Below are 13,383 nucleotides of genomic sequence, written 5' to 3'. Positions count from 1 at the left end.
TGGATTAGCCGAAGCTGAAGAAAAGCGCTCCTTGCCACCGCAGTCACTTGAGCTTCCAAGGACAGCTCCGGGTCAAGAAGCACTCCCAAGCTGCGGACCCTGTCCTTTAGAGGGAGTGCAACGCCATTCAGGACAAGGTCCAAGTCACTTACCCAGGAGTTTGAACCACCTGCCAGCAGCACCTCCATCTTGTCTGGATTTTTATTGGCCAGGGACCAGTTCAGTACAGCTACTGCCTCACCTCGATCGGTTGAAAAAGAGAGGTAGAGCAGGGTATCATCAGCATACTGATGATTCCGCAGCCCACACCTCCTGATGACCTCTCCCAGCGGTTTCATGTAGATGTTGAATAGCGGGGGGACAGAATGGACCCCTGCGGTACTCCATGGCAAAGCTGCCATGGCGCAGAGCCAAAGTCCCCCAGCACCACCTTCTGGAATTGGCCGTCAAGGTAGGAGCGGAACCACTGCCAAGCAGTGCCTCCTACTCCCAGCCCTCTTAGCCTATCCAGAAGGATACCATGGTCGATGGTATCGAAAGCCACTGAGAGGTCCAGGAGGACCAATAGGGATGCACTCCCCATCTCTTTCCCTGCACAGGTCATCAGACAGGGCAACCAAGGCAGATTCAGTACCATACCTGGGTCTGAGGCTGGACTGAAATGGGTCCAGATAATCAGTCTCATCCAAGAGAGCTTGGAGTTGTCCCACCACTACCTGTTCCAACACCTTGCCCAAGAACAGGATGTTGGCCACCGGTCTATAGTTGGCAGCCATCTCTAGATCCAGGGACGCCTTCTTTAGGACCGGCCTGAGCACTGCCTCCTTTACAGGGGCAGGCATCCGGCTGTCCCTCACAGAGGCGTTGATGACCTCCAGGATCCAGGCACCAATCCCGTGTTTGGCTTTGGTCAGTAGCCACGATGAGCAAGGGTCCAGTAAACAGGTGGTGGTACATACTTGTCCAAGCACCTTGTCCACATCATCAGGCTGCAATAACTGAAACTCATCCAACAATATGTGACCAGATGGTGACATTGGCACCTCCCCTAGGGAATCTGAATCACTAGTGGAGTCCAACTCGTGACAAATCTGAGCAATTTTCTCCTTAAAGTACTGAGCAAAGTCGTCACAGCGGGTTATCGAGGGTGGTACAGGATCTTTCCTAGGGCCAGGATGTACCAGCCCTTGTACCATCCGAAAGAGCTCCGCTGGACGGCACTGTGAGGAGGCAATGGAAGTGGAGAAGAATTTCTTCTTCACTGCCTTCACCGCCACAGCATAGGCTTGATAATGAGCTCGTGTGTTCGGTCAGATCCAGCCCGTGATTTCCTCCACCTATTATTGCTGTTCTATTTCTGCCTGGTCAACATCCTCTTTCACTGGTTGAAGTTATGGGGGAAAATGGGCTCCTTGGGCCTAATCTCCACCTTTGAGGCACCCAGGTCTAATATAGGGAAAAGTAAAAAAATGACCAACCCTGAATAGTGCTCCTCCTAGCAAGAGAGGTAAGAAAGTTGACATAAGCGAGACAAAAGAACAGTTCCTGCCTACTCTTTTTTGCATACTTGCCCCTAGAAGTGACAGAACTCAGGTATGTTACCACTGGCAAGGGTTGGTTGGTGGCTTGATGTTTACTGGCTTCCTGTCTGGGGATGTCTACCTCAGCCACCATTTCCCAGCATCTGTTGTATCACAGAGAAAGTTTGTTTATATATTTACAAGCATTTATAAACTAAATGCTTCAATCTAAAAACTTAAAAGTGGTGTCTACAAAGTAGAAAAATAAAGCTGGATACATAAGACATGTACATAAGGCAGAAAGCTACATTACACAGGGGTGGTTTGCCAAAACAAAAGGGTCAACATTTATCCAAAATTAAATTAAAATAAAAGCTGTAGATCTACCACTTTTCCCAACAAAAAGGGATACTTCAGGTAAGGTGAGGCTTGATTCTCATTCCCATTCAAAGATGAACAGTTAGTCCATCTTCCCTCTATTGCAGCCTTCTCCAACCAGCTGTGTTGGGCTACTGCTTCTAGGATGCTTGCTGGCACATGTTGGGAATTGTCGCTCCATACAGCAGTGTAATCTATCCATTTTCGACATCAAGTTGACCTCCTTGGAGCCAGCCCGCTCCCTCCTATCTCCGTTCTTGGTCGACACTATCAATTCCCAGAAATGCTACGGGGTGGGGTGGGGGGCGTGTGAAGGAAAAAGATACCGCGAGTGGTTTCGCGAGTATATCCGTTGCCTCCCTCCTCCAGTCAACCCATATTCAAGTTTAGACAGGCAAAAAGCTCTACCACTCCAAGCATGCCCCAATCAGCAGAGCTAGGTGTTGTAAACTAAGTAAGCTAGGTATGTTTCTTCTTTGAGCGAGTCTCAACTTGCATAAGATGGCGCCTCAAAGAGCGTGCCCTGCAACAATACTCAAGCTCCCCCCCAAGTGTGTCGGACTATCGTTCCCACCAAACCCAGCCAGCCGATGGGACTAGTAGTCCACCTCGTCGGAAACGCGAGGGTCTGATGCGGGCATGCAGGACGCGCGCCCGCCTCCGATGCTCGCGGGGCCGTGGAGAAAAAGAGGGCAAGACCGGCCCGAGCGGCCCAGCGGCGTTGCCCTCAGTGCCATGGCGACGGGCGCGCAGAAAACGCGTCATCCTCCGCCCGCCCCTCCGGTGCAGCTCCAGCGCGTGAGCGAGGGCTCCAGCAGCCCGCCGGCCGGTCTCTCCACTACTCGGCCGGCTCCGCGGCGCTGGGTGCCAGTGGCAGGTCCGAGTCTCCAGGGTGGCTGGCGCCCAGAAGTGCCTGGCAAGCGGGGAGGAGGGGGAGGAGGCGGCTGATTTCGGGAGGGGAGAGTCGGCGGGCCGGGCTGCTTTGGGGCAGCGGCTGCCCAAGGAGTGGGGCACGTGCGCCGAGCCGGAGCCGATCGCTTTCCTTCGTTGCGGGGTTCTGCGGTGAGAGAACCTTACCGAGCATGACTTATCGAGAGGCTGCGCTGGGTTTCGCCATCGATGGCCTTGCACGGTGTGATGCCTTGAGCGAAGCAGAGTTTTAATGGCTTGGGACCCTGAAGGTGGTGGAGGGTCTGGGAGAGGTGGCTCTTTTTTAGGGAGGACTTGGAGAGCCAGCAGCATCTCTTCTCATTGTCTGTGCGCTGCGGGCAATTAAAAAAAGATGGAACCAATTGCTATGAACTCTCCATTGAATGCTCAGTAAGGGATCTTTCAGGGAGCCTAACCCTAAGTAACAATTTAGGCCCGTTTGTGGCTGAGGGATGCTATGGATTCTGCAAGGGATGAGTGGAGCAGAGCCTTGGTGAAAATACTTGTTTGGTACCTACAGAGCATCTTGAGGATGTGAACAGTGGATAGGACAGAGATGGCGAGAAAACTGGAAAGGACTTTGGCAGCTTAGTGCAAAATATGTCCTCCATACTCAGAGGTGAATTAGCAGACTGTGGGAGTCTGGCAAATGCATATCATTGTTTTTAACTGCTGGCAAAAAGAAAGAAGTTCTTCCATAGAGCAAATGCATCTGATGTTCTTAGAGCTGTGCACTATAGATGTTTCTGTTTTCTGACTAAAGTATAATAATGAATGGACACAGTTAAAGCTGATTTGTACAGATTAAGATTCAGAGTAGATGCTGGAAGAAACTCCAGCTTCCTTTTTAATATGGGTTGCTTCTCTTTCTCCCCTTTTCCTTCAGTCTCCTGTTTGTATGCCACTGGTGTACTTAACTAACCCTGTGTGAAAGTCTTTTCCATCATCTAGCCAAGTTGGCTTAGATTGGTGCCGTTCCCTTGGTGACTGCATAGCTTGAATGAAATCCCTTTGGCAGTAGCCTGCCTGCTGCACGGGGACATTCAACACCTGATACTAATATCTGGCAGTTGTACTTTTATTTATAGCAAATCTTTTGAGCCTGCTGTGTATTTATACTCTGTGCTGCTTCAAATCAGGCCCAAGTAATCTGTTTTAACTGCTTATGATTTGTAAACTGCGCAAAGCATATCCAGAAAGAGGGATTTTATTGGGTTTTCTTTACATTATTGTGAGTTTAGCATTCTTTAGGAATGTGCAGTTTACTCCTATAGCTTGTTCACTTTATCATGAGTAGACATACTAAGGCATCTTTGGAAGCTCCTGTTTTCCAATGAAATAAGAATCTACAGAATTGCTTTCAAAGCCTATAAACTCAATATTTGTGCTTTTACTGGTTTTTTGACTATTAGCAAGGTGTCCTCACTAAATATATTTGAGAAAGAGAGAAAAATTACATTAGTAGCTTTGAGAATTAAACATGTTTTGTGTGGTATGAAGATCAAAAAGATTGTGAGAGAGAGAACACAAATTTTGTTTGCAAACCTCTAAAGCCTTTATGCAGAATGTGTAGAACAAACGTGTGTGTTCCCTGGCTGGTTATCTGTAGTAAAATAGACATAGAGGAATGCTGCATATATGCGATAAAGACTTATCTGAATCACATGGTGCACTTGAAATGCATCAAATCATCACAGGAATTAGACTTGATCTTACACCCTCATTTGACAAATACAGATTTTAAATATGCTTTTATTGTGTCCTTGATCGTTGATGGAAGTTTTCTTATTTACTCAGTTATTATGGCCTGATTTGGAGAAAAAAAAGTTTCTTTGTTATACTCACAATTTCTTTCATATGTTTGCATGTACCATTTAAAACCATTTGTATGATATTAGAATTATTTACTTGTAATTGCTGTATATCTCTAAACAACACAAAGCACTGTGTGCACCAAATCTTTAACTTGTAGTTCAGATATTCACCATCGTACTAGGTTTGGCAGTTATTTCTGTTGTTTTGTTGCATATTAGCATGCTACACTTTGTGTGTTTTGAAAAAGTAATGTTCAGAAATAAGGGATTTCAGTAATAAGGGATTTTACACAGAACAACAGCATACATTTCTTTTCACTACTGTGGTGCTTGCCCATCCCACCAACCTAGCAGAATCTGGAGCCGTTCCAACCAAGGGTTTGTGTTGGACTTTGGTCAGGTTAGCATCAAAGAATATGGTAGGCAGTCTAAGTTCCTGCTGTGTGTTACATGTTAAATGTGTTACATTGAAATCATAATCTGCTTAGAACTTTTTCCTAGGTCCCTGAAGGATGTTGCTAGCATATTTTGGGAAATTCAAGTTACTGGGCTTTCTCATTTCTACTGTACCACCTCCCACCATGGTGGGGCAACCCCAATGGTTTATTCATACCTCTGACCCTTTTTGTATACAAAGCAGTGTGTCAGTCAGTTTTTACAGAAGAGGTGGGTGTGTCAGTCAGTTTTTGCAGTCAAACATGCTTGTATTTAAAAGGTTCTGATCCCTCCCTCTTCTCTATCTTATTCATTCCACTCCATCACTGTTATCACCAGCCTTACTTACATCGGATTTCAAAGCCAGAAAGAACCAGTTTGCAGCAGCAATTGCAAGGGGAAGGGTTAAGCTCCCCTCTCCTGGAACTTCATTGGTAATAATCAGACTGTTATTCTACTCTGTATTTGTGAATAGAGAACAAACATCAATTCCTCCAACCACATCTAGTTTTGGTCTTTCTACAGTGGCAATAAAGAGTATATCAGTTGATATTATGGACAGTCTTAATGTGCAGCTTAATCCTGAAAGTGCTTAGTTGGAAATTAGTCCCACTGACCATACACACATACTATCCATACTTGAACAAAAGAAGAATTTACTGTCTTTGTTTATACTGAATACTTTCCAAATAATGCTGATTATTCTTGTTTTGTGTGTTTTGCAGCCATTTTTTAACACTAACTTAATTTTTTTCTAGCTCATGGTATTGAATTTAAATTGTAAGTCATGGATGATGCTGCTTTGTCACTTGGAGCAATTGATGTTTCCTATTCATCGTCTTCAGCAGAATGCACCGTTTCAAGGTGTAAGCACTCCAGTGAAGAATGGGTAAATAAAATGCATAGTTTTTCATTTTCTTGTTTGCTTATGTGCAAGACTTCTGCTTATTCCAGAAAATCGCAAATGACATTTATGATGAATAGTACAAGCTCTCAAGAGCTTCTCAGCCATTTATTCTATTGCTTTTTAACTATGTAAGGTTCTCTGTGTATAACAGTGCAGTGCAGTATTAAACAGAAGATATATGTATTTGAAAAGAGCTTAGGCTATAATGAGATAGGTAATGCCTTTGTTGTACATATAAGATGGGATAGACAGAAACAATGAAACAGCTTGGGAAATATTTCTGGATGGTCTAGTTCAGGTAGAAATAATGATAAAAGTGCATGCTGTGCTTGGAGTAGGCAGGAAGAACAATAGATAGTTGGCACAATAGACGTGGCTGGAAAGAAAGTGCTTGTGAAGTGGATGAGGAGGTGATGAGGATCAGTTGAACTTGAAACTGTAGAAGATTTGGAGATACGGTCAGAGATGACTGAGAAAAGAAATATCCTGGCAGCTGTGTCTGGGTTAAGAGGCTGCCATAAGAAACAGAGGAGACCGTGAGAATGACTTAGCTTTCAGAATGGGCAGAAAAGATTCAGATAAATAGTTCTATTATAACATTAGAAAAAGGATAAAAATAAGATTTAAAGGCTATTTCAGTGTAGCAGAATTGTCTGTGCTTAAATAATATCATTCATATGATATGGGACAGTGTCAGGAAAAAATTGAGATCATTAAAAAGGTTTCAATTCATTTTTATATAACACTATAATAGTAAATGTAGGTGCAGTATTGCTACTATGTCTACTTCTAGTACTAAACCATCATTTTCTTTTACTGTTTAACTTTTACTTTGTATTTTATTTTTAGTGTTCTCCTTAACTTCTCTGCAATTAGAGTTTTTGTTTTCTTTGTCCCTCTTCTTTCCATCCCTGCCATCTCAATGATAGTTATAGAGCTGTAATCCCAGTCTGCAATCATGCTTGACAGTCTTGCTTATTTAAAGCCAGTCCTATGCACAATTGCTTAGAAATAAACCTCATAAAAGTATTATGGGATGTGTACTAAGCTGCATCTTCCCTTATACTAAAAAGCTTTTCACAATGCATTAGCTTCTAATAATTCTTATTATCCAAGTAATGAATTGAAAATTCCTGTGGCTTTTTTCAAATAGCGTTTTACATTTGTAAGCTCAATATTTAAAGACAAAATATTGGTATAATAAATATTACATAATTTTGTTTTAAGTATACTTCTATTTTAATTAGCAAATTTCAGACTTACGGTATTCATTAGCTTTTTATGTGCTTTATATTTTACAGTCATACAATGCAATCCTAAACATGTCTATTCAAAAGTAAATCTAATTGAATTCAGTGTGCCTTACTTCCTAACAAGTGTGTGTTGGATTGCAATCTGACACTCAGAATATATTAAGATACTTTGTATTTTGCAAGTATACATACTCTGTGTTCAAAAGTTGCAGTTTGGGTATTTTATAATAATGGCGGTTTGGACTCTGGATTATGATTTGTTTTTAAAATATTAATCTTTATATTGTGTCATATGAATTGAGTAATGTTTTTTCACATGAACATGGACATAGAGATTAAGTCTGCTTTTTTCAGTGGGAGGTTAAATCACACAAATCAGCTGAAATTGATGGGACTTACAAGTGTGTAATTGTCACTGATTCATATAAAAGCAATACACAGAAGTACTTTAATTGTGTGCTATCACATTGATTGTATTTTATAGGGAGAATGCAATTCTCGGCCTACTGTGTTCCGATCAGCCACTTTGAAATGGAAAGAAAACATACTGGGCAGGAATAGGCCTTTTGTGGGACGCTGTTGCTACATATGCACTCCTCAAAGCTGGGTAAATTGGATGATGCTTGTAACAAACTAAAACTTAATTTCCATGTAGTGGGATTTAAATGGATGTTTCAATTTCATAATTAAAATAATTGCAAAATCATCTCACAATGCTTACTTTAACTTTTTAATTTTAGATTCTGCCTGGCTTCATATTCATGTATTAAAGAAAGGGTCTTATGTACACTCTGTGGTCATTATGAAACCATGATTGGTAATGGAAGGAATCTTTGTTTTCTGATACGTTTTTTTTCTGCTTTCAGGACAAGTTTTTTAATGCTAGCATCCCATCTTTGGGCCTTCGTAATGTTATATATATTAATGAAACACATACCCGGTAAGAATTTTTTTTGTGTAGTTAATACCATGGTTTTGGGTTGGTTTGCATGATCAAAATAAGCTACCATGACTTATTTAAATCTCAGCATATGTGGGTGCAGTTTTCATAATTACTGCTGGGTGTGGCTTGTTGCCTTATCTTGTCTTGTGGGAGAAAGAAGCCATTCTCCATATAGAGAAGCTTGCATTTTGGCTTTAAGTGCATATGTTATCTGTGTTGAGTTGATTATGCAGTGATAATATCAACTCATAAGACTGTGTACTTCATGGGATTGTAAGGAGCTGCTTTGGAATCCTTTCCTCCAGAATCTGTGGACTTCCTCTTGTGCTCAGCCTATTCCTGCAAAGTGAGCTGAGCCAAGCAGTCTGGGAATGTTCATGGCTCCTGGATGCAGAACTAGCAACATTTACCAGCCACCATTCTTGGCCAAGCTTCTTTCCTGCTCTCTGCAGCTGGTGCTGGTGGCATGTGTGGAAAAGAGGTGCAGTGAGCAGGCAGGCTGGCTGCCATTCTCAGCAGCAGACTTCTCAGCTTGCTGCCGCTAGCTAGTTTCTGGTGAGTTCCCCATGAACCCTGGCCATGCTCACCAGGAACTTGGATTCTGGGCTGCTATAAAGTCCAGGAAAGTCCAGGAGTCCAAAGTCCAAAGTCCAGGAAACTAAAACAAGGAAATCTGGCAATTTTTTTTTTTTTTGCACAAGATAGATTCCTTGCTCAGCCCTAGTGCTAACAGAGAAGCTACAAGCATGCAGGGTAAAAGTGTCAGTCTCCAAAACTTTATGGATTCTAGCAGACAATGATTAGTATATAGGCATGGGTAGCTGTGGTATGGCCAATATGCAACAAGTACCCCTAAAGAAAAGATACTGTTGTGCAGAAAAATGTACAGAAAAGCACAACTATGGGTGCAATCCTAGGCATGTTTAGATAGAAACATCCCCGAAGAATGGCTGACTGGGGTACCCTGGGAATTGTAGGCTTTGTTGTGAAGCATATTGGCCCAAATGATTGTGCCCATGAGGAGGTTACAACAGCTGGGATTAATGAACTGAGAGAAAAGATGAGTGGGGGCAGACATAAAGATGTGGTGGAGAAAGTGGAGTGGGGACATTTTTGTCCATCTCATAGTATTAGAACCCATCAAATTGGTGGGACAGATAAAAGGAAATGTTTCATTACACAGCTCATATTTAAACTGTGGGATTCTTTACCATGACATGTAGTAATTGCCACTGTTTTGCATGGCTTTAAAAGAGTATTGGGCAAAATCATGGAGGATAAGGCTATCCTTACTAGCCTTGAGGGCTATTTGCTACTTCCAGCATTAGAACTGCTATGCCTCTCTATACCAGTTGCCAGGGAACAGGAGTTGTGGGAGAACTGTTGCATTAACGGCCTGCTTTTGAGTTTCTTGTGGGCAGGTAGATGGCCACTATATGAACGAAATGATAGGCTAGATGAGACTCAGCCTGATTCATCATGGCTGTTTTTATGTTCTTAGAGGAGGCTAGCTATCAACTTAAAACAGGATAGTTCACAAATTATGGCTTGCCTTGGTAGCTAACTATTCTTTCCTGCAGTTTGCTGTGAAGTTTGGTCTCACCATGTTATGGTGTTAGATGCATTGATCAAAAAAGAGAGCAGTTTTATCACACCCATTGAAGTGGCACCTTCATAATTTGGTCTAATTTACGTGTAACATACTTTAATCCTTTTTCTATTCATATTTTTTCATTTTCAATTCATATTTTCTCCCCATAACAGATAAGGCTTCTAATAAAAATCTAAAGTATCACACACAATTTCACTTTTTCAAACAGAGTGTAGGGAAAGTATGGATTTAGATTTTAATTCTCTGACCAAGAAAATCGTATTCGAAGGGCAAGGGAAGAATTACAAGTTTTTCCGGAATAAGAATCCCTGTTGCATCTTCAGGGCTGACTAATCGTACTGGCATAAGTTTTCATGGGCTAGAGTCTACTTGTCAGATGCTCTTTTTCAAATGTGGATTGCTGAAACTCTCATGCCCTACAGGGTTTGGGAAAGCTCCCTTAGATTTCTTTCCCATCAGAATTTGTGATGAAGTCAGATTTTTTTGGATTCTAAGATTCGTTATTTAGAAGCTTCTCTTTGGTGATGCTTGGTTTGTTTCTTCTCTTGGCAGCAAGAGATTATGATTCCAGTGTGCTAAAGCAAGGAGATACCATGTTGCTCTTAATGACAGATTTACATCTATTACCTTCCCATTATGGCAGTTTGCCACAGCAGGCTGTTTGGTTAGTGACTTACGCATGGTAAACCTGACAGATTATGGGGTTTATTACAAATCATTCCTTTCCCCTCACTCTTCCAGGTGGTATACCTGGGGACACTGCAGGAAGTACGAGTTGGCTTTACCTCTGTATCCTGGCACTGAGCCAATTTTGGTTCACCACAGCCTTTTTGAAGCCCCCCCCCCCCCCAGCAAGTCAATTTTTGGCTGGTATCTCTGATCCTTGTTTGGGCAGCTATGAACTGACCTTTTAAATTGCTTGAGTGGCACTTTGGAAGAGCTAACCATGAATGCTGAATATTATAAAAAATGTGGCCATGAATGTAATCAGATTTTTTAATCCATTTGTGCAAATGTGTTCATTAGCAGGGCACTGTCGAGGAAAGTGTCAGCTGCCAAGGGGAAGAAGGCAATCATCCTGGACATTGCCTAGTACTAGCTTGAAAATCAATCTTCACCTCTGGGTTTTATCTTTGCAGGTCTCAGAAGCTGAGCTGTTGAGAAATCCGAGGTGCATGGGATTTTTGGCTGAGAAGGGGCTTTTTTGTGGGATTTATGCACTCTTTTAAGCAAAATCCTCAACCTTTCCCATTTCTTGCCTGCACTACCAATAGTGGAAGCAATTTCTCACTTTTTTCCAGATTGTCTAGGGCGGGGGTGTCCAAACTTTTTGCAAGAAGGCCAGATTTGGTGAGGTGAAAATTTGTGGGGGCCAACCATTCAGCCTGACATTCTTTGAACCATTAACATTAAATGCAAATGAACTATTTTATGAAAGACTAAACAACTTAACTGCACTAATGTGAAGGGTGATACTGAGATCTCGACTGCATTATATAGGCCAGGTCTGGCTCAAAAACAGTGGTTTTGATGTGCAAGATGTCATGCAGATGAAAGTCACTTAGTCTCGTCCTCACGCGGTTCTTGTTAATGTTCATAACCGAGAATGTCTTCTCGCACAAGTATGTCGAACCAAACAAGCTCAGCATTTTCTTAGCAAATGTTCGAATCTCTTGGAACCTGTCTTTATCCAGCTGGCGGTAAAAGTTGACAAGAGGGAGCTGTTGGTGCCAACTGCGACATTCGGCGTCACACTGCAGCTCAATGAGCTCCAGCTGCAGGTGGTCTGGAGCGTCATCAGGGTTCACAGAGGAAGGAGATGAAAAAAGCGTGATCTCCTTTTCAATAGCTGCAAAATCCCGAAAGCACTGTTGAAACTCCTCGGCCATAGATGAGATGTCTGCTTCATACCTCCTTATTTGCACACTCATATTATTCTAACTGGAAAACTGGTCATTATTTCCTGCAGCGATGGGAAATGTGTGGTATTGGGCTGCGTTTGTGACAGGTGCCTTTGGAAAGGTGCACCTTGGTCCCAAAGGCTTTGATATGTGAATACAGTTGGCTTACCAACTGTATTACCCCTGCAGGCTCGTGTTCAGCACGTTCAGATGTTGTGTTATGCCAACTAAAAATCCAAAATCAGCCAGCCAAACAGGATCAGATAGCTCTGGCATCAGTTGTCCCTTTTTTGCCAAGAATTTTCCGATTTGCTCCCTAAGAGAGTAGAAGCGCTACAGTGCAGACCCCTGACTGAGCCATCTTACCTCGTTGTGATACACAACGTCTCCATATTCAGCCTGGATGTCGAGTAGAAACTGTTGAAACTGGCGGTGGCACAGGGCTTTGGAGCGAATATAATTAATAGCCTTCATCACCGGTTTCATAACATATTTCAGATGTTTGGCACAGAGAACTTGTTGGTAAATAATACAGTGGAGTTTTACAGCTTTGCCTCCTCCTTCGCTGACTTTGTTACAGACTAGGGTTGATAATCCACTTCGCTTGCCAGCCATGGCAGGTGCGCCATCCGTAATAATCCCAGTGACTTTATTCCATGGTAGTTTCATGTCATCTACAGCGGAACAAACAGAAACAAATAAATCTGTTCCTCTTGTTTGGTCCTTAAGGCTCTGGAGGTCAAGTAGCTCTTCACTCACGTTCATGTCATTGTCCACTCTTCTCAAAAAAATCAATAAGTGAGCGGTGTCAGATGCATCCGTGCTTTCGTTGCAGGCTAATGAAAAAAAGTCAAACTCCACTCCTTTTGGCTCTAACTGCCTCTTAATATCAGATGAAACGTCTTCAGTTCTCCGTACTACAGTGTTACGAGCCTGGTAAACATTGGCAAACTCTTGCTTCTTCTCAGGACAAATTTTCTCCACCATTTTCATCACGCAGTCTTTAATAAATTCACCCTCAGTAAAAGGTTTGCAGTGCTTGGCAATCAGCATTGCCACCTCGTAGTTTGCCTTTGTGGCATTTTCATTTGACTCATGGGCTCTTGTGAAAAAGCACTGCTGTGCTGTTAAAGCAGCTTCCATTTCCTTCAATTTTTCGCCGCGTTCGTTCCCAGTTAGCTTGTTGTAATTAGCATGTTTCGTCTGGTAGTGCCTCTTGATATTGAATTCCTTGAAAACAGCCACAGTCTCTTGGCAAATTAGGCAGACACAGTTGTTTCGTATTTCAGTGAAAAAATACTCCAATTTGCACTTGTCCTGGAAGCGGCAGCCCTCGCTGTCAACTTTCCTTTTTTTAGTTACAGTCGCCATTTTAGAAATGGGCACACAGGCCTTGTGTCACAAGGGTCACGCGGCGAGAGTGCTGACTCGGGTCTACTGCCATCTTCTGGTGAAATATAACCGCCAGCCTTGAAGGAGCAGGAGGCTGCAGGGGACAGCTGCAGGAACCGCTGTGCAGTGAAGGGAAAAACGCCGGCCAGCGGGGATGAGTGACAGGCTGAGCCGGCAGGGAGAAGAGGCTGCGGGCCGCTTGAAATTTGAAAACGGGCCTCAGTTGGTCCCTGGGCCGGACTTTGGACATGCCTGGTCTAGGGGCTTAGGAAAGTGTAAAAGTGAGTCCCCGCTTTTT

General features: G+C 42.9%; 1 protein-coding gene across 5 annotated transcripts in view; it reads left to right on the top strand.

Annotated features, from left to right (window-relative positions):
• The first annotated feature begins 2,676 nt into the window (after positions 1–2,676).
• The window catches only part of GPAM (glycerol-3-phosphate acyltransferase, mitochondrial), a 46,501-nt gene continuing 35,794 nt past the window's right edge, over positions 2,677–13,383 (top strand). The window contains exons 1-4 of one of the 5 annotated variants that reach the window (XM_044438680.1): positions 2,677–2,775; positions 5,836–5,966; positions 7,722–7,844; positions 8,104–8,177. In XM_044438680.1, the coding sequence (XP_044294615.1) occupies positions 5,865–5,966; positions 7,722–7,844; positions 8,104–8,177 (299 nt within the window). In that variant the 5' untranslated portion in view covers positions 2,677–2,775; positions 5,836–5,864. The other 4 variants (XM_044438661.1, XM_044438651.1, XM_044438690.1 and 1 more) reach the window with 4 other exon arrangements.

This window comes from Varanus komodoensis, unplaced genomic scaffold (genome assembly GCF_004798865.1).
Source record: "Varanus komodoensis strain SLA01 unplaced genomic scaffold, ASM479886v1 scaffold1, whole genome shotgun sequence".
Lineage (NCBI taxonomy): Eukaryota > Metazoa > Chordata > Lepidosauria > Squamata > Varanidae > Varanus > Varanus komodoensis.
The sequence above is the reverse complement of the archived record's forward strand: the minus strand, read 5'-3'. Positions and strand labels throughout refer to the sequence as shown.